The sequence below is a fragment of the Biomphalaria glabrata genome, chromosome 6 (genome assembly GCF_947242115.1).
Source record: "Biomphalaria glabrata chromosome 6, xgBioGlab47.1, whole genome shotgun sequence".
Taxonomy (NCBI): domain Eukaryota; kingdom Metazoa; phylum Mollusca; class Gastropoda; family Planorbidae; genus Biomphalaria; species Biomphalaria glabrata.
In genome coordinates, this window is record NC_074716.1 from 39,122,906 (window position 1) to 39,150,835 (window position 27,930).

General features: G+C 34.5%; 1 protein-coding gene across 2 annotated transcripts in view; it reads left to right on the forward strand.

Annotated features, from left to right (window-relative positions):
* The window catches only part of LOC106056462 (uncharacterized), a 96,427-nt gene that overhangs the window by 54,753 nt on the left and 13,744 nt on the right, over positions 1–27,930 (forward strand). For both annotated transcript variants that reach the window (XM_056032777.1, XM_056032776.1), the window contains exons 3-25: positions 8,417–8,547; positions 9,896–10,025; positions 10,338–10,418; positions 13,381–13,437; positions 13,955–14,050; positions 15,938–16,074; positions 16,946–17,150; positions 17,499–17,610; positions 18,040–18,194; positions 18,305–18,421; positions 19,210–19,394; positions 19,796–19,946; positions 20,577–20,711; positions 21,360–21,520; positions 22,016–22,108; positions 22,515–22,728; positions 23,540–23,650; positions 24,625–24,759; positions 25,290–25,622; positions 26,398–26,514; positions 26,937–27,038; positions 27,151–27,249; positions 27,706–27,886. In XM_056032777.1, coding sequence (XP_055888752.1) covers positions 8,417–8,547; positions 9,896–10,025; positions 10,338–10,418; positions 13,381–13,437; positions 13,955–14,050; positions 15,938–16,074; positions 16,946–17,150; positions 17,499–17,610; positions 18,040–18,194; positions 18,305–18,421; positions 19,210–19,394; positions 19,796–19,946; positions 20,577–20,711; positions 21,360–21,520; positions 22,016–22,108; positions 22,515–22,728; positions 23,540–23,650; positions 24,625–24,759; positions 25,290–25,622; positions 26,398–26,514; positions 26,937–27,038; positions 27,151–27,249; positions 27,706–27,886 — 3,238 coding nt within the window. The remainder of the gene's footprint in view (positions 1–8,416; positions 8,548–9,895; positions 10,026–10,337; positions 10,419–13,380; positions 13,438–13,954; positions 14,051–15,937; positions 16,075–16,945; positions 17,151–17,498; positions 17,611–18,039; positions 18,195–18,304; positions 18,422–19,209; positions 19,395–19,795; positions 19,947–20,576; positions 20,712–21,359; positions 21,521–22,015; positions 22,109–22,514; positions 22,729–23,539; positions 23,651–24,624; positions 24,760–25,289; positions 25,623–26,397; positions 26,515–26,936; positions 27,039–27,150; positions 27,250–27,705; positions 27,887–27,930) is intronic.

Sequence of the window (27,930 nt, forward strand, 5' to 3'; positions counted from 1 at the left end):
AACCGGGCGAAAGACAGCAGGAAAAGATGCAAATGTTGGCTTGTAGTCAACAACCTTAAGCCCAGAGAGACCAAACAAGTGACCAGTGGACCCGACAGCGGTAGTTGACCGACTATTATATACATATAAGTAGGAACATTCTTATTCTTATTAGTCTTTGCCGAGTAACTTTCTGTCTGTAAAGCTCTCTCTCTCTCTCTCTCTCTCTCTCGTTCACTTTCTCGTTTATTTGCACTCCCTTGTAAATAGTATATGACTGTCAATAATTATACTTAAATAGTCCTTTAAAAAAAACAACAACTATTCCCTTGTTCCTCTCCCCTCCCCCCCCCCCACACACACTTTCCCTCATATTCTGTGCATTTCGTCTCTCATTCACGTGTGCTGAAGTGGATTCACTTTGATCTCTCCAGCTCTCTCTCTCTCTCTCTCTCTCTCTCTCTCTCTCTGTGTTTCTGTTCGTACCTTATTCCTTCATGCGCTCACTTTCTCTTCTCTCTACCCGTCCGTCTTTTCTCTCCTTCCTTCCATTCTCTCGACGTATCTCTGTCCTTCTTTCTCCCTAATTTAGATTGTTCTCTCTCGGTCTCTTGTTTGGTCTCTCGACACACTCTCTCTCTTCCTCTCTCTCTCTCTCTCTCTCTCACATCCCCCTCCAACACCCATTCTGTGCTGAAAGCTACTAAGTATCATTCTAATCGCCTGGACAAGAAGATGCTTCCAGCTCTCAAGATTCTTTTGTAGGGGTGAGGGATGGAGGTATTACAAAGAACTGCTATTCAAATGTTCTAAAAATCACCGGCTTGCAGCACACATAAAAATAAATATTTTTTTAAGTCCTAAAACCAAAATTGAAGTTTTCATTTGAGATTGGTGTGACAGAAATATAAATATAGAGATCTTCTATGTCATTGTTACAAATGAAATGAGGTTGCTTGTAACAGTACCCCATATTACATAGTAATGGAGATTGATTCTAAAAGAGCACCCCACTCAATATAACAAAATTTTGATCAATTAATTTACCTATTAGCGGGTATAGCTAAAAATATTCAATTAGAATTATAGCTAGACTTAGGTACTTTAGATCAACAGATCAGTGTTAAGTGTGCTGGCACGTTCGTCCAGAGGTGTGCTGGTCCCTTCTTGTACTGCCTAGGTTATTAGGTATAACCTCCAGGTATACAATTCAACTAATGTATGCAACAAAAGACTTTACAAAGTCGCAGGTAAACATATTTACAAAATTTATTTACATGAGCAAAATAAAAGACCATCAACTCACAGGCTGACACAACAAAAAGTAAACAAAAGATACTCAAAAATAATATGGCACACAGCCCTAGTCATATGTTACATTATCGTCACATTCTGGTTATCAAAAATACAGGTCACAGGCCTCAGGTCAACACATGACCACTTTTGACCACTGGGTTACAAACTTCCGGCTTACACAGCCAACTGAAGGTCACAGGCCTCAGGTCGAAACACGACCACTTTTGGCTACACTATGGTTACAGGCTTCAGGCTTACACTAGCCACTTTTAGCCAAAAAAAAAAACACAAAATGGTCATGATGAACTATAGGCTTCAGGGAAACCTATGAGCCTACAAGCTTCATAGAATCCCACCTATAGCCATCCGTTTGGTAAAGCCCATCTGATGATTCAATACAGGTTGAATCCCTCAGAGACAAGGCTATAAAAATATGTAAAGTCCATCTGATGATTCAATACAGGTTGAATCCCTCAGAAAAGGGTTACAAAAATATGTCACGTTTGGGAGTACCCCAGGATGCAGAACATCAGGGTAAAAAAAAAATTTACTGCCTGGAAATCATTTGGGCTATATCTATTAATAAATACATTATATAAAATACAATAATACTAAAGATATACTTAGCCCAAAGATCTCCAGAGCAGGGCACACTTCTCCGAGTACCCCATGACACACGACCACTAACAGAAAAAATACTATACACAACACAGGTCAAGTGGTCAAGCTGGTAACTCAGGAGCAAGTGGCCACTAAACACAGTTTGCAAGGCCTTTTATAAACTACATAAGGGGACTCACTCCTAACTATACAAGTAATCAAAAATAGTTATTTCCCCTTTATGTCACAGTCATTATTATTTTATTCATATTTTAGCCCGTAGCAGGGAAACCTTTTATTTATTTATTTTTTTTTAATCCTAAAACCAAAATTGAAGTTTTCATTTGAGATTGGTGTGACAGAAATATAAATATAGAGATCTCCTATATGTCATTATTATTTTGTTCATATTCTAGCCCGTAGCAGGGCATCCTTTTTAATGATGGGCCGCATACAGATTTATTTTTGGTAACAGGGACCGAATATATATATTATATGAAGGATGAATGTTAAGACCCCTTGCCCTGGAAAATGTTGATCACTGTGACAATTGGATCACTACAATGCTTGATATTCAATGCAGGTTTTCGCAAACTTTTCTAACGACTGGTCTAACTTAGTAAAGAGATAAGGGTGTATGGTCTTGGTCTTGTTCTTTCACTGTGTCACTCAACTTCACTAGGGTTTTTCCCAGTCATAGCTCGGGCTCCATCAGTTGTTACACTTGCCATCATGATCCATGCCTACCCAAACTGTTTCAACACAGTTCTTGATACCATTGAATAAATCCTGGCTTGAGTTTGTATCTTCAGTGAGAAACTCTTCCGTGAGCTGAAACTTAGTATCTACTCCCAGGATGAATATCAATAATTGTGCTTTGTCCTGTATGTGAGTACTTCCTTGCTTGCATTGCGTCATTGATGCAACACATTATCAGCTATCTTTTCAACACGTCGAACTACTAAATATTGAAATATTACGCTATATTATAATATTACACAACATTTTAAAACAAAGTAAAGACAACTTCCGGTTGAGCAAAAACGCGATTAGATACGCATTTTTTTTAAAGATACGATCTGTGGATACAACTAATTTCCGTAGGTGTCCGCGGGCCAAATAAAACTCTCTGGCGGACTGATTTTGGTCCGCGATCTGTAATTTGCCCACCCCTGTTTTAGCCTGAAGATTGTTAGTTGTATCAGACATAATCAGCGATTCAAGAAATACACTTTGGCTTTTTACATTGTGTATTGGGATAATGTTTGTGTATAAAGAAATGTTAGACCTATATACACTGATACATATGAAACAAAGCCTCAACCCTTAACCCCCCCCCCCCCCAAAAAAAAAAGTCAGTGTAGTGTAATTATTGTTTAAATAAAGGAAATATATGGCCACTACAAAGGCCTTTTTTTTTTTGGGGGGGGGGTCGATTTAGCTGGTCTCGACAGGCTTCGATTCCTATCTCACCTACTGGGAACCTATAATATTGTCTACTCTACTTCATCTACTGGGAACCTATAATATTGTCTACTCTACATCTACTGGGAACCTATACTATTGTCTATTCTACTTCATCTACTGGGAACCTATACTATTGTCTACTCTACTTCATCTACTGGGAACCTATACTATTGTCTACACTACTTCATCTACTGGGAACCTATACTATTGTCTACTCTACTTCATATACTGGGAACCTATAATATTGTCTACTCTACTTCATTTACTGGGAACCTATACTATTGTCTACTCTACTTCATCTACTGGGAACCTATACTATTGTCTACTCTACTTCATCTACTGGGAACCTATACTATTGTCTACTCTACTTCATCTACTGGGAACCTATAATATTGTCTACTCTACTTCATTTACTGGGAACCTATACTATTGTCTACTCTACTTCATCTACTAGGAACCTATACTATTGTCTACTCTACTTCATCTACTGGGAACCTATACTATTGTCTACTCTACTTCATCTACTGGGAACCTATACTATTGTCTACTCTACTTCATCTGCTGGGAACCTATACTATTGTCTACTCTACTTCATCTACTGGGAACCTATACTATTGTCTACTCTACTTCATCTACTGGGAACCTATAATATTGTCTACTCTACTTCATCTACTGGGAACCTATAATATTGTCTACTCTACTTCATCTACTGGGAACCTATACTATTGTCTACTCGAACGCTCAGCCACAGTGTGCTTTAATGTTAAAAAAAGACACCAAAATGGCTTGAGTATTGTTTGTTCACCATGTGCTTGACATTTGATAGCAGATTTTATATGTTGAATTGTCAACTTTGATTATTTCCCATCGAGAAGACGTGTGAATGTAGTCACTAGTCGTTCACGTGACATGTTTGGGGAAACTTCCGGCAGAGTACAGAAGCACCAGTTGAAGTGGTTACGTTGCATTATCTTCAATGTCTGTCAGACGTCTTCTTGTGCCAACATGTCAGCCTGTTCTAACACCTCTCCACACCCTCAACCAGTAGCTTTATCTTCCAACTTGAAAAAACAACACATAGTCTAAATATCAGCATGTGTTTTACTTGTGCCTGTTGGGGGCTATGACGCATGCGTTTGTTTTGAAGCTCGCTGGAGTCCATATTGGATACTGGTGGGAAGGAGACCCAGTCAAAGTGTGAAGGTGTAGTAGAGGCCCAAACCGTTTCAAATATTGAATGGGTTGCAAATCTTTATAATACAGCCATGGCAAATTCAATTCTAATCATGCTCGTTCTTCCATAGTGCCATTAGAGAATGGAATGGGTTGCCTGAATCAGCCAGGATAACCAACGATTTAGCAGAGTTTTTAAGTCATTGATTAACTTTCGCGACTAGAATTACACATGAAATGCGAAGGACGTAATTATCTTCTTTTTTTTTTTGAACTAACGTCTGTAATAGATAAGATACGGTAAAAAAAATTGTGAAGGAAATATTCTCACTTGGTATTTAAAAATATTTATATTGTCTCTGTATCGATACACTGTATGTGTGTATGGATCTATCTTTTGTTAAAACATAACCCCTACATGTTTTGCATTGGTTAATGTAGTTGCTTACCGTTGTTTTAAAGAATTTATTCTGTCATTTTTTTGTAAACATAAAAACAAATTCTTCCAACATCGTTTTTTTTTTTAATTAATTTGATTCCTTGACCGTTATTTACCATCTGTTATTAAAATGTGTTAATCCTACTTGCAACACTCACGCAGACCCCCCTGACCACACCAGCGAATTCTTAATACGTTATCTCTGTCTCTCAGATATACACACTGATACCTACAAATATTCTCTCTCTCTCTTTCTAAGATACACACACCTACAAACTCTATTTCTCTCTCTCTCTCTCTCTCTCTCTCTCTCTCTCTGTCAATACTTATGAACTATATTAATCTCTCTCTCTCTCTCTCTGTCTCTGTCAATACTTATGAACTATATTAATATCTTTCTCTCTCTCTCTCTGTCAATACTTATGAACTATATTAATCTCTCTCTCTCTCTCTTCTCTCTCTCTCTCACACACACATTTAAGTGTTGACATCATTAGAATGTCGATCACGTTCACTTGTCAACACAAGTGTATTGTCCACTCGCTTGGTCCAGTGGTCAAATCAACAAACTACTTAGTGAAAATCTTTTCAAGAGGATACACTTAAACTACTGGAGTCGAAGAATGACTTCAAGAGACAGTCTCGAATTAATTTTTTTATTTGGTTACGTTTCCTCTGTTTCCATTGCTTCATTTCTCCCTCTGCCTCTACTCCACACTCTGCTCTCTCTCTTCTTTCCGGTTTTACAAGGTCCCCTTTTCACTTTTTTCTTTCTCACATTCTCTTTCTTCTTCTTCTTCTCTCTCTCCTTCTCATTTTGTGTGTGTGTTGTATGTCGTTGCAAACAAAAACATTGCTATTTCCCTTTTGACTTGAATCCCATTCGCTTAAAATATCATTCTATGTGCAATGCACTTGTAATTGCTGGGAACTAAATTAGATCAAGATCTAGATCTGTGTTAGGTTTGATTTTAGTCCTAATCTAAACAATTGCACTGAAAGCTTTACTCCAGTGTTTCCCAAACTGTGTTCCTCAGAACCCTAGTGATCCTCGAGGCCTGAAGAGGTGTTCCGCGAACTACTGAAATAATTAACTGGTAGGCCACCACGTGAAATAATTTCTCTAAAAAGATAAGTAAAGTGTTCCGCCAAATAGTCAGAATGCACGAAGTGTTCCAATAAGGAAAAAGCTTGGGAACCACTGCTTTAGTCCCATCTATAAGGATGATGTATCATGTATCGTCTCAAGTGAGAGATCGAGTTGTAAGCAGAGAAACTTATTCAGTTTTCAGTTCCCTTTTTTTATTGACAAGGAAACATTGAATATATTTTATTAGTTGGAATAGTGTCTTTTCAAATTGTTTCAGACGGGTTAGTAATGAAATGAACAATTGACAATCTTTTCACCACACGCCTAGCCAGACGTGGACACTCCAGTGGAATCAGCTCACGCTATTTTCTTACTTTTTGGGTTGTAATCGAATTGGAAATGGAGTCGATTACTTTTGACAGGTTTGTGACAGTGTGTTCATAACAAGGGCCTGTCAAGTTGTCAGGCTTACAACAAGTCATGGACCTCTACTTCTATATTGAGCTAACAATACGACACACGTCTTTATCTGAAAGATTAGCCCTCCTGCTAATAAGTCTAACACCGACCTTCATTTTTGACAAAGCTTACATCAGCTCAGTCTGGTCAAAAGTTTGAACACGTTTATTTCTCCGACTTCCAGTCTCGGATCAAGTTTGCACAATTACTCATTGGCGTAGACAAGACATGGATCAATCTAAAAAACAAACATTCACCATAATAATTATTTTGTTTTAAACCAACAAGGGAAATTAATCCTTCAGTATTCACAGATATGGTTAAATATTTCAGGTTTTGTCCCCTTAAATAATTATACACGTTATTTCTCCCATACCCATTCTCCGATCAAGTTGAAATTTTAAAAAATTATTTATTGCTCCTAACAAAACATGAAATAATTTAAAAAATAAATTAGTCAACCAGTATAATTATTTTGTTCCATATCGATAAGGGAAAATAACTTCTAGATTATTGAGAGATATAGTTGTAATTGTGGACTTCTTCCCATGTTGTTTTTTAAATAGGATTTTTAGATTTTGCTTGTTGGTGGCTTTTTATCTTAAATGAAGAAGGAATATAGGAAATGTCTTTATTATTTGTAGCAAAATATAGATCTAGATCTTGTAGAGTTAAAATGTAGAGTGTATTGACTCTTCGATTAACCAACTCTATGGTAAAATGGTTTACACACTTCTATTTTTAAAGTTACGATGTATTCTTTATAAGCTGACATTTGTGTTCTTCTTGCTTTTCCCCACTGCCCTATATGCACTCACTTTGTCAGTGTTGTTATGTAACTAGTTTTATTGTAGACCTCCACGGTCCAAGACCTCTATCCCATATAGATTTAGTTTCTTGTTCAGCGCAGTGTATAAGATAAAATGGTGTCTGTATCACATGGCCGTGCACTATATGGGTCAGGGATTTTATTGTAGTTGTGTCCTGCGTGGTTCAAAAACTTGCATCATATCTGTAACCCCATAACTGTAAGCTTATCTTCAGAGCCTTGTTTATATTCAAGTTCTAATATTAGACTTCTGACCTTGATTGATCAGTGGTGAACTGCCCTAATTAATTAATTATCTTATTATTTTTAGCATACACTATATTGAGGCACTAATATTTGACCTTAGTTGTTTTTTTTTAAACGCTTAAACATGAGTCACGTGATATTGTTTGTTCTGTGGTAGAATGACTTGATTAAGTAAAATGGGAACCTTTTATTTTGTTTATATTCTTGGACGAAATAATGGGATGTTTAGAAAGTTATACTAAATTCCATTCCCACCCAGCCCCCTTTTTCTATTCTTTCCTTTGTCTCGATTTAGCGACTTTTCTTTCTATCAGACTGTGTTGTTCTGCCCATCAAAATATTATATACTATGTCTGCGAAAAAAAAAAGCAGATTCCAACCTCACAGTGATATTTTTTTTACCACAACCTCACAGTGATATTTTTTACCACAACCTCACAGTGATATTTTTTTACCACAACCTCACAGTGATATTTTTTACCACAACCTCACAGTGATATTTTTTGACCAAACTTGATACGAGAATTTATTTTTATTTCTCAATGCCATTTCCTTTTCTTGGCCAGCAATTTCTTTTTTTTTTTAGGGGGGGGGGAGTTTTGGTAAGCAACAAAAAGATACAGTTTAAAAAGGAATAGACTGAAGAATGGTGGATGGGTACAACATTTCTCCCTGTAGGGAATATGTCACTGAATTTGGTTTGGGGGGTATTTTATTTTCCCAAGAATTATCTGCTTTGAATCCGTATTTAGGGACTAATACATTTAAAGAAAACAACACAAATCAAAATTTTTTTCGGCATGCCATTTATATGTCTCTGTATTTATCCACTCTCTAGGTTCTCAGAGATTCTCAAATTATGTTGGAGAGAATGGAACACCGTGGTGCCTGCGGCTGTGATAATGACTCTGGAGATGGAGCTGGAGTTCTTACAGGCATACCACATGACCTGTTTGTTAAAGAACTAAGGTAGGTTCACAAGCCTTCTATATAATATGTAGGAATGAAGCGGACACTATTGCACAAATCACATTAAGTGGTGACAACATCTTATAAGTCTGAGAAACAAATTCACACAATTAATGAAGAGAAATACTAGATTATATAGTTCCTCCATCGTGGTTCGATCTGCTTTTTTTTTTTTTGTCATCCACTGGGGATTTGTGTCTCCTCATGTGGCTGGTGAGACCAGAAAGTTCGGCTGTACACTGGGCAGTTTATTCCAGCTCTAGAGCTAGTGTCCTCGGCCTTGCTTTGTTTTCTTATGCCAGCATTGTTCTCTTTTCCTCTGCAATTTGTGTGCGCCACACCATGGTGCTCTGTCATGTGCTTCCGTCTCCCAGGTGGCAACAGGGTCAATGCCGAAGGGTTAAAGGTTATACTCATAAACAGTGAGCTTTATGTACTGATGAAATATGCTCCAGCAGGTTTGTTTTGGTGAGTATACTATCCAGCCAACTTGTTTCTTGACATCTGATAAAGTTCTCAGCCCCCCCCCCCCACACACACACACCCAAACGGAATTAAAACTTTTTAGCTTTTGAATTGTACTCTGCTGATAAACCAGCTTGGAACCAAGTGAAAGATTGTTTTTTCCCCCTCTTATCAATGGGGTAAAGTGAGGTGGTTAACATTGCAGGTCCACAAGTTATTTTTGGGACAGACTACTCAAAGCTATTTTAGAGCTGTTGGTCAAAGACACATCAAGATAATGGAATCAAGCAGATTGATTAGAAGCACTTTGTGATAAGGATGCTCTTAGAGAGACAATCAATGATTGTATGAAAGGTTTTCTCGATAGCTTGTGGTGCTGATAGTTGATGCAATAGGCTGATCAGATCTACACAGTCAAATCAGTTTCTATTACCCATAGTGCACTTTTTTTCTCAGCTGCCATACATTTTCATTTACTTTATGCAATGATTACACTGGCATTTCAGGAACTTAGGAAAGTTCTAAATGTGCTTGAATTTTGATCAAAAATTTATGAAAGGTTAAAATGTACTTTAATTTTGTATAAAACTTAAAATGTTTCTATGAAATATATAAATATTTGTCTCTAATTAATTTGAAGAAAGAGATACAGTTTATACTCAGTTTAGCATTGAAACATTTTGTTGAATCTATTCATGCCCAACTTACCTAAACCTACCTATATCTATCAAGATGGTAGTCACAAAGACAAAAGCACACTGTATAGACTTCAGCCCCCCAGATAAAAAGTAAACCATTTGAATTCAGGATTTTTGTCTTTTTTTTTGTATTTTCTTGCAACCACCATGTCTATTTTCAATATTAAAAATGTATTCTATTACAGAGCTGCAACTCCCCCAGTGGAGCTACCAGAGTTGGGCAAGTATGCCACGGGTTTAATGTTCATGGACTTCAAGACAGCTGCCACAGCAGAAGCACTTTTTGAGAAATATGCCCAGGATTTTGGGCTGCAGGTGAAATATTAAATTTTTAAGGAAGGGGATGAGAAAGGGGTGGGGTGCTCGTGAACATTGAATGTTCAATGAAGCAAAATGCAATAAATATTTTTAGAACTTGTCTATTAGCATTTGAGACAAGATATTGTACATTTGAGACAAGACATTGTACATTTGAGACAAGACATTGTACATTTGCTTTCATGATCTACTTTAGAAAATTCCCCATTTCATTTTCAATAGATATCACTGATATTTCTGCAATGATTATTAAGATCTTAACTTAATTTTGAAATACACATTTTTTTTCTTTTTCTTTCAACAAACCAGATTTTATGTTGGCGTACAGTACCAGTCAACAGAAATGTTATTGGAAAGGTGGCTAGAGCATTGGAGCCTTTAATAAGACAGGTACTGTTTACTTTATGCTAAACCTAACAACCCACCAGCCTTTGATCACAACAAATTAAACATTGAAATGTAAGCTATTTCATTAGACCACAACACAAAATCAATATGACTCACATGTTGGCAATAACATGGAAACAGGTGACCGTGTTCACATCTCAACAACTAATCTGGTGTAAATTAAAATTGTTCACATCTCAACAACTAATCTGGTGTAAATTAAATCTGTTCACATCTTGATCACATATCTTGTGTATGTGTATATGAGAATCATTCAAAAGAATAAAAAATGTGCTGTTCTCTTTTTTTATCATTATTTGTTATTGGTAATAACATAAGAATTATGACTTCTTTATACAAATATCATTGTTTGTTCTATTTACTACTCACTTTATCAGCTTTAGATCAGTGGTGTGTTCTCTGTAGACTTTAAATACCACATTAAAATCTGATATTGAATATTAAATTGAAGTAAATTGTTTAGTGTAGTTTTGGGGGACTAAGATTTTTTTTTTTAATTACGAAGTGGGAGTTGGATAGAACAGGAAATGAGTACAAGAATTGCTGCTTGGTTGTGTGGTATGCTCTCTAGACAGTCATCTTGATAGTCCCAGGTTCAAACTCTGCCTTTCCCATCCCTCGCAGTCCCACAGGAGCTTTGGTCTAGGATGTAAAAATTTTCAGCTCTTATGAAATGTTCCAAACATATTAAACAAGCAAACAAACATTAACAAAACAGTAGATCTAAAGATCTAAAGTTTGCTAGATTTCCTATGATGGTGTTATATTCTTCACACTATATTATTATATATATATTGGACTCCTTCAGTCGTAGAACGACTTAAGGTTCATCTTGAACACTTTTTCATATGGCTATGGAGCCCTATTTTGGAGAGACACTCCCGTCCACATATATTGCAGGTCAAGGTGGCTTTCACTTTGTTGGTAGAGGATCTGGCCATTTTCCGTGTGGCACGCTTTTCTTCAAGACCTGAGGCCTATGTTTTATTGCTGTCCATAGCTTTCTTGTTCACCGTCTCTCTCCAACTAGTGCGGTCTAAGGCTATTTCTTCCCAATGGTCAGTATCAATGTTCACTGATTTTAAATAAATTTTTATCATATCAACGTAACAGAGGTGGGAGCGACCAGTTTTTCTCTTGACACTATTGAAATATAATAAAGAAAACCCTGGTGGACTAAAACTAATAAAACATTTAGCTATACTTAAATAAAGGAGACAAAGCAAACAGTTTACAATTAAATCTTATAGAACCAATGTTGTTGGATATCAAGGCAGTAAAGCTGTGGCTATACACCAGTTATAGAACATTAAATCATAGTTTCCTCTCTCTACATTTTACAAATCTCACTGCATCAACTTAATATGGTCCTGACCCAGCAGTATTGACACATATTTAAAACTTATTTAAATGAAATATCAGAACTGAATAGAACTATTAGGTACATAAAAATTTCAGTTAATATAAATCTACAATTAGACTTCATTGTCCATGCATAAGTTTGTAGGCTATAAAACTTAAGGCTGTATTGTACCTAGCAAGCTAGAACTAGTATACATTGGAATGTAGCCTGGATAGCCCTAACCTTACATTGTCCTAGTTAATAGTTAAGTTGACATAGCCTCCTAACACAATAGATGTCTTGAATAATAGATTTTATTGACTTGACCTTAGCACAAAAGTAATTAGTCTAAAAATAACTTTGAGAATTAAGTTTTATTGATTTCCTCTGTAGCTTTAGGTTCAGACACAACTTCTTTCATTTACTGTGGCTAGGGAAACTTTGTTTTATCTGACCTCTTGAACTCATTCCAATGTTGTAGAGACTTTGTTTTGTCTGACTTCTTGAACTCATTCCAATGTTGTAGAGACTTTGTTTTGTCTGACCTCTTGAACTCATTCCAATGTTGTAGAGACTTTGTTTTGTCTGACCTCTTGAACTCATTCCAATGTTGTAGAGACTTTGTTTTGTCTGACCTCTTGAACTCATTCCAATGTTATGCAAGCAAGAAATAGATCATATTCATTTTTTTTTTAAATCTTGCATTGATTTTGTACTTTCTGTTATCACTCCTAGAAGTATTATCTTATTATTTACAGAATTTGTTCTAAATATAATAGTACAACTTTCTGTGCATATTAAAGTTAATTTAACCACCTAGTCAGATAAATAGCAAAATGGTATTTCTAAAGAAAATAGAAAAGTCTTCAACACACACTGGGCAGTAAAATATATGAGAAGTATATATTTACAGAAATGTAACACTATAATTAGATTCCATAAATGTAGAAATACTTCATGATTTAAATGATTTCAAATATAAAAAGCTATTCATAAAAATTGATTAAAAATAACTCAACATGCACACAAATTATTTCATATGCTCAGACAAACACAATTCTAGAACTATACCATTCCAACATTATATTGGCTTCCTGAATTAATCTCTAATTAACAAAAACAAACAATCTTAAATACTTGATGGAATGTATTGATCTTTTTTTTGTTTCCTGGAATATCTGAAATCATTCTGTTCTAGAAAGATTTAAATTATATTTATTCTTCTGCTAGTTCAGCAGCCCAGAATCCAGTTTTAATTTTAAAAAATATTTTGCATGAAAGTATTTTTATTCTTAGAGACTCTTTTCAAACGTTTTATTGGACATATTGTGTTATAAAGTATTCATAGAACCATTAATTAATCAAATCTTTCCAAACCAACAGCACAATTATTATATCATTATGTTGTATCAATATTCGGAATTGAAAAATCAATGACATTTTGATTAAAGAAATTCAATCTTTTTTTTTTCTGTCTTTATACCTTTACAGCATTGCTGCTTGACTTTTTCTACATTCTAAAATGGTGGTCAGTTCCATTTTGACATTTAAAATAATAATATTTTTTATGGTTGGCTTACACAAATTTTTTCTCTCCCTTAGGTTTTTATTATATCAGCTAATGGTCACCCCAGTGATGAACAAGAGTTTTTTAGACAGGTATTGTTCATTGAAATTGTATAGCCATAATAGACTGTAATGATGTTCTGTTTCCAAAGTGAACAAATCTAAAATAATGTAACAGATATTTTTTTTCATTCTGTGAAAGTAAAATTAAAACTTCTTTTAAAAGATGTATGCAATTCCTTTTTTCTTGATTTCTGTTGCAAAATGTTTTGATCAATAAAATTTTCCAACATGTATTGTTTTGCTGGTATATAATTTTTAAAAAGGTTAACTGAAGTTAGCCTATAATCTTCTATTTTTAATAACCGGTTAGCTTTCTTAATTTTTCCTTAAAAAAAAATACATATAGTGTTAAAGTAGGGTGATTTTGTTAATTATTAATTCAATAGTAATTTTCTTGTTTCAAATGATATTTCTTTATGTTGTTTTTCTAGAAGTATGATGATTCACAAACTTTATCTATAACTTAGTTGTGTTGTGTATAAGACAAGTCAAACTATTAATTTTCTAAATCCACCAACATAATGAACTGTTTAATGTTTTGTTTTAGGTTTATTTGCTGCGGAAGTATTCCTCTCACCATATCCCAGAGAACAAAGTTAGGTTCTACATCTGCAGTTTGAGTTCTACTACAATAGTCTATAAGGTACTGTTTCAGAATTGCACACACATACACATACATTAAAGGGGGCTGAGTGGTAATGCGCTTGGCTTCCAAACCTGGGGTGCTGGTTCGAATCTCTGTGGAGACTTAACTTCTGGATTTTTGGGTGTGCCTGAGTCCACAAAACTCTAATCGGTACCTGACTTTAGGTGGGGGAAAGAAAAGACAGTTGGTCGTTGTGCTGGCCACATTACACCCTGCTCGTTAACCATTGGCTAAAGAAACAGATGATCTTAATAATATAGACCACATGGTCTAAAAGGGAACTTCACTTACTCATACATTAAAGTAGTCAATACTAGGACATTTGGTTGCACATGTGAAGGTGTGGGGTTAAAATCCTTTGTAGAAACTTGTTTCTGTATTAAGTGTTGGCTACAAAAATAAATGCATACTTCTTTACTTGTGCTATGAATCTTTGGGTTTATGCTCTACAAATAAACTCAACCATATGTCTTACACCTAGAGTTTCCAACAGTTGTATGACATTATGCTCTGATGCAATGTCATTGTAGAACAGATGGCCGCAGTGGTAGTTTGTGGGAAACCTGACTATTCATTGAGATGCTATAGAACAATCACTATTGTTATAACCTGACATTAAACTCTGCCCTTTGCAAAATTGTATCAATGTGTAGTAAATTATTTCATGGTATAGTATTATTAGTAGGAACAAATAATTATATTGGCTCAGTGTAAAGTGGTGCTCAATAAGTTTGTTTCATGAACATTTAGTTAAATGCTACCTTGCATGGACATTTTTACTGTTATTCACATCATTACTGAGAAACATGCTTAATATATAGGAACATCTATTTAAAATAATAAAGTCTACAATGTTTGCATGAAAAGGTAAAAGCAAAATATCTTCAAAAACTTATTGCTCTTTGGATTCAACAGTGTCTGTAGCTTGTATTTTAATAGGAGTTATGTGGCTAGTCCAATGACTAAAAACATTTCCCCTGCTCATGTCATTAGCCCATTATGACAATTCAAAATTCAGATCTAACATACCAGCATCACCATCCTGAAGCCAGAGCTATTTGGATCATGTGCTGATCACTTAATTACTTGGCCACCTCCTCATTTTAAATAGCACATGTTCTCTAAATATTACATATAGTCGACCCTCAGCGTAGCATACACTACTATTTAGTGACATGAATGTTAGGAATAAGTCAGGCTTTCCACATTTGCATGTTAGGATTAAGTCAGGTAATCCACATTTGCAGACATTTGCCATTGTGTCTTGGTAGTTCTGTTGCATGTACCATGGACTGCCTTGAAACGTAGAGGGAAGAATGATTAACTGTCTAGAGCGAAGGTTATTGTCTTGTGCTTTCGCAGGGATGGCATCCATCAGTTCCCTGTATTGTTCTACATGAATATCTTGTTGATGGGAGCATATGCAACTGATAGAAATAAACAGATACCTGATGCAGGAATTTCAACTAAATTGAATGACCTGTTGACGCCATGAAATATATGTGAAGCGGTGGCAATGATTAGGAAACAAAGGGCAATATGAAGGGGCAAAATCAAAACAAAGCTACTGAAAAAAACATGCAACTATTTTAATGGCACCAGATATTGACGTGTGTAAAAAATACATACATAAATGTAGGCAAATATAGAAAGTAAAGAGAAAGATTACTTGTTCCCCCCCCCCCCCTTTTTTTTTCTGAGCCGTGCTCTCTGTCGCTGCCAAAGTTACGTGGGTCCAACTTGCCGAAATAAAAGAGTTATCCTTCCATGACTTTTTCATCGAAGGTTAGAGTGTCAGCGTGCATGCATGGTGTCACACATAGTTGGGCGACGAAGAGAATTGTATATATAGATTCTAAAAAAAAATCACATTTTACTCTCTAGGGTCAAATGAACACAGAGCAGCTGTGGAAGTTTTATAAAGACCTCCAAAACCCAGAGTATGAAACACACCTGGCTCTGGTCCACAGTCGATTCTCTACCAACACCTTCCCAAGCTGGGAGCGAGCACATCCTCAGAGGTAACACTTGAAGTACACTCACACCCAGTAGCTGAGCTGACTTTAATTGTGGGTGGAGGAGTCTAATTAAAACATGGGTGGGAGAAAGTAGGTAGAGAATAAAGTTAGTGAAGATTTTGTTACTAAATAACATTTAATATTCTTCCACAAGCTCACCAGATTTAAGTAATTTTGAAATAAGCTCTCTCCTAATTGATGATGCCAACGTTGATTTAACCCCATTAAACTAAATTGATTTTTGGATTTATAACTTTAATTTGTGTTGTGTAAAAAGAGAAAGCATTTCCCTATAATTCAATACCAAATATAACATTTTCTGTTAACAAGCACAAAAGTTATTGAAGTTTAATCACAACAGGATAGTGAAATACAAATAAGCAAAATGAATAATTTTATCGGAACAATGAAAAATAATTACGGAGAGAAAGAGTTAAACCTTTCTTCTCATCTGGAATTCCTATCTGCTGATTTGACTAAATAAAAAGTTATGAAATTTTGTAGATTAATTTGCTATATATAGTAATGTTAGTAACATTTGTCTGTATTTGTCAGTCTCTGCTGGAAAAATCCATAGGAAAATTAATGGGAGACTATTTCTAAGTCTCACTAGTTCACACTGATCGTCTGCTGCTCTTGTCAATATTTCAAATACTATCCCATTTCATCCATATCAACATATTCTTTTCATAGTCTCATGGCTTGGTAGCATGTATTTTCTTATGTTTTTGAATGTGTTTTTCCTTCATTGTAAATAGACTATTTTGTAAAGTTTGTAATACTTTTAAGCTAGTGTCACATCGTTGCTTGTTTATAATCTTTGTGTAGTTGTTGGACACTGTTCATATTAATGTTGTTCCTTCCAACTGTACAGAATGCTGGCCCACAATGGTGAGATCAACACCCTGAGAGGCAACTGTAACTTGATGAAAGCCAGAGAGGGTGTCATGCACAGTAAAGATTTTGGAGATAAACTTAGCTTGTTGTATCCAGTCATTGAAGAAGGAATGTCTGACTCTGGCAGTGTAGATAATGTCTTGGAGTTCTTGTGTATGGCTGGAAACAGAGCTCTACCTGAGGTGAGAAACATCAAATTTAAAAAATAAAAAGATAAAATAGTTTCAACATATAATCTCTATCTCTCTTACTCGTTTGCTCTGAGTGTCAGAAACATCACAACAAAACTGTTTCTGCTTTCTTGGCTTGTCCTTTTTTTTTTTTCCTGTCTTTTTTTTTTATAGGAAATTTTTTAGCAGTTAATGTGTTTCTCTAATTGTCTTCATCTTTGGAAACTCTTCATCCACAATACAAGTCATGTTTTATTTTATTTTAATCTACTGAGATTGAAACCAAACAAACAGTTGTGTGTTCAGATGAACAGCTAAACTGTTTGTTTATTCTTACCTTTGCTTTTCTTTGTGTAATAGGCTATTATGACCATGGTCCCTGAAGCTTGGCAGAATGATGTGGCCATGACCAAGGAGAAGAAACTGTATTACAGGTGGAGTGCATTCTCCATGGAACCATGGGATGGCCCAGGTACAGTAGTGAACATCAATTTAGTTTCTTCATTCACAGATTCAATGTACATAAATGCAGTCAAGTATAGAAATAATAATAAACACTTTGATCAGAAAGTAAGAGTCCACCCACTGTTGATATCAATTATGAAAGCTGAATCCATTTAGCATTGTCATTGTTCACTAATATATTCTTGCTACATCATAAACTTCTTTACATTTAGCATTGTCATTGTTCACTAATATATTCTTGCTACATCATAAACTTCTTTACATTTAGCATTGTCATTGTTCACTAATATATTCTTGCTACATCATAAACTTCTTTACATTTAGCATTGTCATTGTTCACTAATATATTCTTGCTACATCATAAACTTCTTTACATTTAGCATTGTCATTATTCACTAATATATTCTTGCTACATCATAAACTTCTTTACATTTAGCATTGTTGGCCTACACTGATGGACGGTACATTGGCTCAATCCTGGACAGAAATGGGCTTCGTCCATCAAGATTCTATGTAACTAGAGACAGATTTGTGTACATGTCCAGTGAGGTCGGAGTGACAAACAGGAAACCAGAAGAAATCATTCAAAAGGTTTGTCTTTATTGATCATTTGTGTTCAAAACTTTGCAAAAATTAATGCAATGAAAAATTTAAACATGCATCTGCTTTTTACATTTAACAATCTGCTCAAAATATTTTAGGGTCGTTTGAAACCAGGTCGCATGTTGCTTGTTGACACCAAACAAAAACTATTTATCAAAGATGAAGATCTAAAACATGACCTTGCTCAGCTTCGACCTGTAGGGGATTGGCTAACTGTAAGTAATTTTGTACTCATCTTCAAATTAATTTCAATAAATGTTAGAACATAGAAAAACATTGACATATTCTCTCTGCACAACAACATATAGTCATGTGGAAACCAAATTTGGTAAGAAAAAAATGTTGTTTAACCAACTGGTAGCTTACATATTGATTTAAGGTTTAGTTGTCTATCAAGTATTAATGCTGAAAGAAAAGAATAGCATTTTACTTAACACTGTTTGACAGAAATTCTTAACAATAATTTACAGAGATTCCCCAGAAAACATATACTAATGTGGCAAAGTTATGGAAAAGAGTTAGTTTTTTCTTGAATGGATTTACATATAAAGGAAATAAAAATAACAGTTCATATTGTAGCTGTTGTTACTGAGACAAAGTAAAGTGATCATTTACAGATATGATTTCTTATTTAAGATCAGTAAAAAAAACAACAAAAAAACTTTGGAAATAAATTAAAAAACAAACAAACAACATACTTTACTTTTTAACATTTTTTTTCACTCTTATGAGAATTGTCTGACTATGTACAAAACAAAGATGTTCTGTAGTTTTGTTCACAAAAAAAGTTTCTTCTAGCTAGGAATAGATTTTGATGCATCATGACTTTTTTCTGGGTCACCATTAAAAAAATTAGAAAATAGTAATTGTGCACTTTAATGTTATGAGGTCCTTCTAGCACTTCTAGTATACATGCTTTAAAATAGCACTAGCAAAAGAAAATGTTCTTTAAATCTAAATAAGATTGTCTAATATATTTAAAAAAACCTCCTTGTTTTTCCAGCAAGTTCTGACAATGCAAGAATTGAGAAATGTCTATAAAGAGCAACAAGATCACTTCCAAATTTCAGAGATTGCCTTGAGGCAGGCACCAGTAGGATCTTGTATAGAGGAGGATCCCCGTCTGTCCTTGTATTCTTACACCATGGATGAAATGAACCGCCTGGTACTTCCAATGATTAGAGACAAGTAAGAAATGTAATCTTCTTAAAGAGAAATTGTCCTCAACATTCAGCACTGTCAAACTTTATTTGCTGTTGTTTTTCTATAATTTTCACATATAATCAACTGATGTAAACTGGAAATATTTTTGAGAAAAAAAATTAAAACATCAAAGCTTGAAATCAATGCTATGCAAGAAAGGGGAATAACATGAAGATAGGATTTCATTGCTAAGGCTCTCTGATTATTGAAATAATGTGATTAGTAATAAACATTGAATGAATAACTAAATGAATGCAAATGTAACCAATGTCTTGCTGTAAATAGAAACTGGGAGTTCCATTTCCATAAAAGTAACAACTATATTTACTTTACAGAAACTTTTAATCTGTTAATTTTTTTCCAATTTTTTACATTGCCATTTACAGAAAGGAATCGCTGGGCTCTATGGGTAATGATGCTCCACTGGCTTGTCTGTCACAGTTCAATCCCCTTCTGTTCCACTATTTCAAGCAACTGTTTGCCCAAGTGACCAACCCACCCATTGACCCTTTCCGAGAGAAGATTGTCATGTCACTGGTAAAACATTATTTTTCTTTTTATATTATTATTTGCTTTTTATGATATTTTTTTTTCTTTTGATTTTGTTTAGAATTTGATCTTTAAGATTTTTTAGAATGTCTATGTGTTTCTATTAAATTGGATGGCTGGCTGGTCATGCATTATGCACTTTGGATTGTCATCAAGATGGTCCTAGATTTGAATCCTGCCTGCTTCTATTTACTGCTATCCAGGAGGAGATTTGGGCTAGGATGTAATAATCTTCATCTCTGAAAGAGTGTCTGAAATGTATAAAACAAACAAACAATTAAAGTTGCTACCTTTCATAAGGAACAATTTTTGTTTTGTCTGTAGATCACAAATTGTCATTATATATGTATAAAAATGATAAATGACTTTTTAAAATAAAAATTCACTCATATTTTTAATAAAGTAGATTTTATGAAATATATATTATGAGTAATGTTGTTTGTTAATTAGATATGGCATTAATTTTGAACTTTATATCTTTATTATTAATGTTTCAGACAAAACTTTAAAAAAAGATAAGTGGCTTTAATGTAGTGATCTAGGGTGGCAGAAATAGGAACATATATATCACATAGTAAAAGTCTCACTGATTTCTCCTTTATTTGTCTATGTCTCCAGGCCTGTCCAGTTGGTCCTGAATACAATATCCTTGAGCCAGGTCCAGAACAGTGTAGAAGATTATGGCTGGAGCAACCTATTTTGTCCCTTCCTGACATGGAAATGTTGAGATATATTGATTACAAAAGTTGGAATGTGAGTATGTTCATTAGTGTTTGAGTATCATGTGACAGAGGAACATAAGATATACATTGATGAGATATGTTAAAGCATTTTATTGCCAAAATAAAGATTCCAGAATTGATTCTTGACAATAGCCACGAATTGAAAATATTTCTGAGTCCTACCATCTCCATTGTATTCCTTATTAACTGCTCTGCAATATTTGAGGGGTTGATTCTAGTGCTGGCCGTATAACACACTGGACCACAGAAACAGGCCAACCTATCCTATAGAGACTGAAATCTCAAAAAGTGATATGTTTTTATAGAAGGTTTAACTCACTTGAATCTTTTTAATTTAACATTTTAACATCTTGCACAGCACATCTAACAAGCTATAGCATGTTCAGTGCACTTTGGTCCCATCTTTTTTTCTGACATTTGGGCTGGGGAGGGAGAAGGAAGTAAGGCATCTGGGAGGTTTCTGGGTACCTATGGGCTCTCAGTACACACAAGCCAGCTCCAGTTAACAAAAAAAAAATTCCTGGTCTACATTTGGATTTGAATTTGAGTCTACCTGTAAGGTAGCCTAGCAGTTTATTAATCATAGCTTTACCTAAAGTTCTTTTTTTTTATATGAGAATCTTGAACTAAAAACATTTTGGAATTGTTTCAACACCAGGCTAAGGAAGTCAACACTGTATACCCAGTAACTGAAGGGATAGCTGGACTTAGACCAGCTCTGAAAAGAATATGTGAAGAGAGTGCCGCAGCTGCTGCTAGTGGATTTAGGCTATTGATCTTGACAGACAGAAAAGCTGGACCAGAAAATGTGCCAGTCAGGTTAGAAGGATGTTTTACATACTTTAATGATGCTTTAATTGCTGTACTACACAATTTTTGTAGTAAACTGTCATGTTCATCATTAACTAGGAAATACACAACATCTAAGTTAAAACTTGCTTATATTATTGTTTCCTTAAAAGAATAAACTTCCTTTTTTTTAGCTTTCTCAAAAGCAATAAATCAAGACTAACCAAAACCAAAATATATACAGTGCTATTTTCTGTTAAACAAATAGGTGCGGGTACTCAGTGATTAGGTGCCGGTACTCTGTGATGAATTGCCTAACTTTTTACTACTAATATATTAATAATAAACTTTGAAATACAAGAAAAATAATAATTTTTTCCACACACTGAAAAAGGTGCTGGTACACCATACCGTTTCGTGCCGTCACAAAAAAAAAAGCCCTGTATATATATATATATATGATGACAGCTTCTTTTTTATTCTTTCAATCATCTTTCTACATTAATTATGCCAAATGTTGTTTAGCTCATTACTGGCTGTGGGAGCTGTACATCATTACTTAATAGAGAAAAAACTGAGAATGAAAGTTGGACTTATTGTGGAGACTGGGGAAGCTCGGTAAGCACACAGATTTGTAGGTCAACTGAAAAGAAAAATTCCTAAACTAATTAAGTGTTTTTTTTAAATTATTTTTTTTAACTTTTTTTCCAAGTCTACTTACTTAGGCTGTTTTACTACTTGTAAATTGAGTGATTAAGAGAAGTAGTATTAATTTTAATGTAATTATATTGAAGATATTAATTTTAAAAAAAAATGTTTAAAAAAAAACTTCCTGGCTCATTAAGGGTGATATCAAAGCTTTCTGATGCCTAAGCATTCAGTGGATTATGCTATACCTTTGTTAGAATGATAAACAAAAAACATTTCTAACATGTGTTAAAATGAAAATACTTTTTTTAATATAAAATTGTAATTGTAAATAACTTTATTCTGAAGATCTAAATTGTGTTTTGATTTTGTTCAGAGAAATTCACCACTTTTGTACTTTGCTTGGCTTTGGTGCTGATGCTATTTGCCCATATTTGACCTTTGAACTGTTGAGGAGAGTTCGAGAGCAAGGTCTAATTGATGAGCAGCTGAATGACAGAGTTATTTACCTAAACTTCAGAGGTGCTTGTGCTAGAGGCATATCCAAGGTGATGGCCAAAATGGGAATCTCCACTCTTCACAGCTATAAGGTAAATATTTATGGAACACATTTTGAAAGTTTGAGAACTAGAATGTTTTGAAGGAAAGAACTTACACACTACCAACCTAAGGGTCCTTTCTTTTAATACACTTACTTCTGATTAGGGACTTTCTCTTGGTATTAGAATATTGTTTTTTAACAAACTCTCCATATTTAAAGATATGTGCTTGATGTCTGTTGTTGAGGTGTTATTTCTATCGAAAAGGTGAATCTGATGTGACTTGAGATGTTGTTAATTTTAAATATATTGAGTTGTGAGTCCTAAGAATTAATACACTCACAACAGAATAAATAGAATAAGTTAATCCGACCTTTCAGGAACACAATACTTTATTACAAAAAGAAGTACACAGTCTAGGTCGTCAGCTAAAGTAAATACGTTCTTTCCTAAGCATTACTACAAGAGGTCTTTCATCCGTTAGTCTATCTCTAACCTAGTTCCATTCTAAGTTTTTGATATACCATCACATCACTAAGGAAATCCCTGATTAGTCCCAACTTCTACACGTCTTACTATTAAGTCTGTTAAAAAGGTGTGCATTTCTAAATTAACCTCATCAAAAGTGAATCTTGAACTAAAATCAAAATTCAAAAAAAACTTTGTTAGGCTGTTTTAAAGAGAGCTGAGGACCCCCCCTTTTAAAACTGATGCTCCTTCTGTCAAGTCTCCTCTGTAGCTTAAATATGCTTTTGAACTTGGCTGAAAATTTCAGGTGACTCTTCAAAAGAGATTTTCATTACATCTAGTCATATTCCTGCAACTGTTGAGGCAAATAGATTAAAAGTTTCTTGTATTTCAGGGGGCTCAAATATTTGAAGCTGTTGGTCTCCATCAAGAAGTTGTGGACATGTGTTTCACTGGCTCAGCCTCACGTGTTGGCGGTGTCACATTTGAAGTCCTAGCTCAAGAGGTAAAGTCTTAATCCTTGAGTTCAAAATGCTATTGATGTGTATGTTATTTTAGGTTCACTTGAGAAAAACAAGATTTAAAATTTAGCATTGTGTAAAATATTTTTTACAATATTGATAATTGCCAGTTTAAAAAAATGTAAAGTGTCCCTTTCAGACCTTGCAATCTTTAAGGCAGATAATGTTTGTTTGTTTGTTAAATGTTTTACATGTTTCGGATGTTCCTTCAGAGTTGAAGATATAGTTTACTTCCTAGTCCAAACCTCCTGCAGAATGACGGGGGATGGGAGTGGGCAGGGTTTGAACCCAGGACCATCAATAAATCCAAACGACAGTCCAGCGCACAAACCGCATGACCAGGCAGCCAAGTAAAGATCATCTGTTTCTTTGGACGACAGTTAATAAGTGCATTATGTGGTCAGCACAATAATTAACCACCTTTACTTTCCCTAACTTATGTCTGGTACGCATTAGAGTTGGGTGGGCTCAGGTTTTGTCCTAAAAATCCCCAAATTCAATATCCTAGTCTTCACTGAGATTCAAACCCAAGACCTCTTGGTTTGAAGCCAAGTGCTTTACCACTCAGCCACCATGTCCTGATACTTGCCATTATGGAATATCAAACTTTGATAAATAATTATGAGTCTTTTTTATGAGTTTTGAGTTAACAGAGTCCTCTACAATGTTGTCAATCTTTAAAACATAAAGAAAGTATAAAACAGCTTTATTTATTTATATCTCATAAAAAAAAGAAATTTGCCAATGTTTTTTTCTTTATTATTTGCATTGTATATAACTGTATATAAACTGTATATAAAAACCTGACTAGTTAGGAGGATACAGTCTTATGTTTTTTTTAATAGAAATAAATTGGATGTAAATGTCCAGTGTTAATGGAATTGAAATGTTTACTAAATTAAAAACATTGAATGTTATTGATGAAAATGTTCATATTTTGAGCTAATACTCCTCCCAGGCTATCAATAGACATGCTCTGGCTTATGCTCTACACGACTGTGACAATGTAATGGTGATGAACAAGGGCAATTACCACTGGAGGTCAGGGGGAGAGAAGCACATGAATGATCCTTCTACTATTGCTAATCTGCAGGTCTGGAAATATCTATCACTAACAATTATACATTTTCTTTTTCATTTGAAACATAGGTGGAAAGAGATTTAAATATATCAATAATAGCACATTATCCAACAAAGTAAAAAAGAAAAGTTTGAAAATGTCTTTTGATCTTTCCCCAACAAAAGGTAAATAAATTAGTCTCTTTCTCCAGCTTTAAAAATGTACCCTTCAAAGTCCACTACAAGTAAGATTACTTTTAATAATCAATAATAAATTTGTATTTTTTTTTAAAGAAGAATTAGAAAAATGTATAGCAACCACTAGTAAACTAAAACTATATGCAACAGTTCAAAGAAATGTAAAATACACTTTTTAAAATAATAACATACAACATATTGTCAGTTTCCTGGCTGACTTATACACTAAGCTATTGTCTCATTAATTTCTTCTAAGCCTGGTCATTTATAAATCATATTTGTTTTTTGTAACAATTTTCTTCTCTGGTAAACTTATAAAATGGTAGGGTTTGGTAATCTGCAAGGCAATCGACATCTATTTCTCAGGATGCAACCAGATCAAACAGCAAGGAGGCCTATGAAAAGTTTGTTGAATCGGCATGGGAGAGCACAAAAAAGTGCACTCTCAGGGGACAGCTTGCCTTTGTCTCAGTCAACAAGCCCTTGGACATCTCTGAGGTAGAAGATGCTAAGAACATTGTGAAACGTTTCTGCACTGGTGCCATGAGTTTTGGCAGTATCTCCATAGAAGCTCATACCACTCTGGCCATTGCCATGAACAGAATTGGAGCCAAGTCCAATACAGGTGAAGGTGGTGAGAACCCAGAGAGATATCTGAATGAAGATCCTGAGTTCAATGCTAGGTCAAAGATCAAGCAGGTAAAGAAGTTAAATAATTTGCATGATTCCATTGATGGATTAAAAAGTTTCTTAACTAAAATATTCTTATGTTACTTCAAATTAATATAAACTTATGGCCTTAAAGATAGACCTTTAGGCTTTCTGAACTTAGGTCCTAAGTTGAAGTGTGGTGTTGGAAGCTTTCTGAACTTAGGTCCTAAGTTGAAGTGTGGTGTTGGAAGCTTTCTGAACTTAAATCCTAAGTTGAAGTGTGGTGTTGGAAGCTTTCTGAACTTAGGTCCTAAATTGAAGTGTGGTGTTGGAAGCTTTCTGTGGTTATAAGAAAGAACCAACTTGATTTAATTTAATGAGTTCATAAAATCTTTTTGAAAAGAAAGTAAAAGCAGTGGATTTTGTAAGCCACATAAAACCTTGGTAACAATAGTCCTAAGATACATAGAAGATGCTTTCAGTTTGATATGAAGTTTATTGCATCCTACACTTACCAGTAATGTAAAATAATTGTATGTTATAATATTTGTACGTTTAAGCTGAAGGTTTGGGGGTTAAGTTGTTTTTTTCCTTGGCTTGAGTTGTAGCCTGTAAAAATTTTTTGCTGTTTTCCTGGTTTTTATTATAGGACAAGAATTTTCTTTCTTTTTATAGATTTCATAGTGGAATTGTAGGAGTTCATTTCCAAGCTACTCATACATTATATGACAAGACTCATCTTTTAATATAAGATAAACTTGGAACTTTTTGCTTGTGAATTTATTTTTTCTTAAATAAATGTGATGTGGTATATCTTGAACAGGTAGCTTCAGGTCGCTTTGGTGTAACCAGCTCATACCTCACTCATGCTGATGAGCTGCAGATCAAGATGGCACAGGGAGCTAAGCCAGGAGAGGGTGGAGAATTGCCAGGGTACAAGGTGAGTTTAGTACTAGTCAGGATGACATCTGAGAATTTGGGTTAGTCAAATTTGTTTTCTTCAGCAGAGTAAAAAAAAGTTTGTTTATCTCTTTCCCGTATGATTTTTTGTTTATTCAGGTGAATCTGTTATTTTCATATAATAGTACACAATACTGGCACTTAATTTTGTAGATTAGGTTTTGAATTGTACTTAAATGAATTATTTATGTATAGCCATTATACAGAAAATCAAATCAAGAATACTGAGTGCAGGATAGATAAATAACTAAATTAACATCCATAATATCCTATACACACTTTAGATCCAACATTTACTCTCTGAACTAGTTTTAGGAAATTTATATAAATAGTTTGTTACTATTATCACTAAAATGTAAAGTTATATATTATTTAATATTTGTAGTATCTTTTTTTTCTCAGGTTACCAAAGAAATTGCCAAAACACGCCACTCTATACCTGGTGTAGGTCTGATCAGCCCCCCACCTCATCATGACATCTACTCTATTGAAGACTTATCTCAGGTAGGAACAAGTCATCTTGCTGTCACTAGATCTTAACACAGTCAAACGTATTGATATTTCTGTGCAACAATTCTTTCCAAACATACAGAGTACACATTTTTGTTTCTTTTAGTTGATTTATGATTTGAAGTCTGCCAACCCATCAGCTCGTATCAGTGTAAAGTTGGTTTCTGAAGTGGGTGTTGGAATTGTTGCATCAGGTGTTGCAAAGGTAATAGTTTGTTTTTTTTATCATTTATAGTTTATTAAGTATTCAGCTAATTAGCTACATGGCTACTGGGCTGTCAACTATAAATTAAAAAAAAAAACAAATATCTTTTTTCAATTGTAATATATCAAAAGTGAAACAAGATTTTCTCACACTTTTATGAGCTATTTACTATGTATATAGTTTTCATTTATAAAAAAATAAATTTTTATTTAACATTAAAACTGTTAGTTGGTCTCTTCAGAAAAAAATGACTTGCAGTAAAAAATTTAATAAATAAAAAAAAGACCTGAGATGAAGCCAATACAAGTGTTAAGAAAATAATGTCTTGTCATCAATTAATTAATAATTAAATTTAAAAGAAATGATTTGATGTCAACAATACCACAGACTATTGCTTTTATTAAGAAACTATTGTGTCCCCCTTATTTATTGATCTTCCATTTGGTTTGTGTTCAGTGTAAAGCTGAACATATTGTTATCTCAGGTCATGATGGTGGCACTGGAGCCAGCAGCTGGACTGGAATTAAGAATGCTGGTCTGCCCTGGGAGCTTGGCATCTCTGAAACACATCAGGTACTGACCTTGAATAATTTAAGGTCAAGGATTGTTCTTCAAGCTGATGGTCAGATTAGGACAGGTAAAGTTTGTTGGCTAGACCTATTGGTTTTTTTTTCTTTTGGT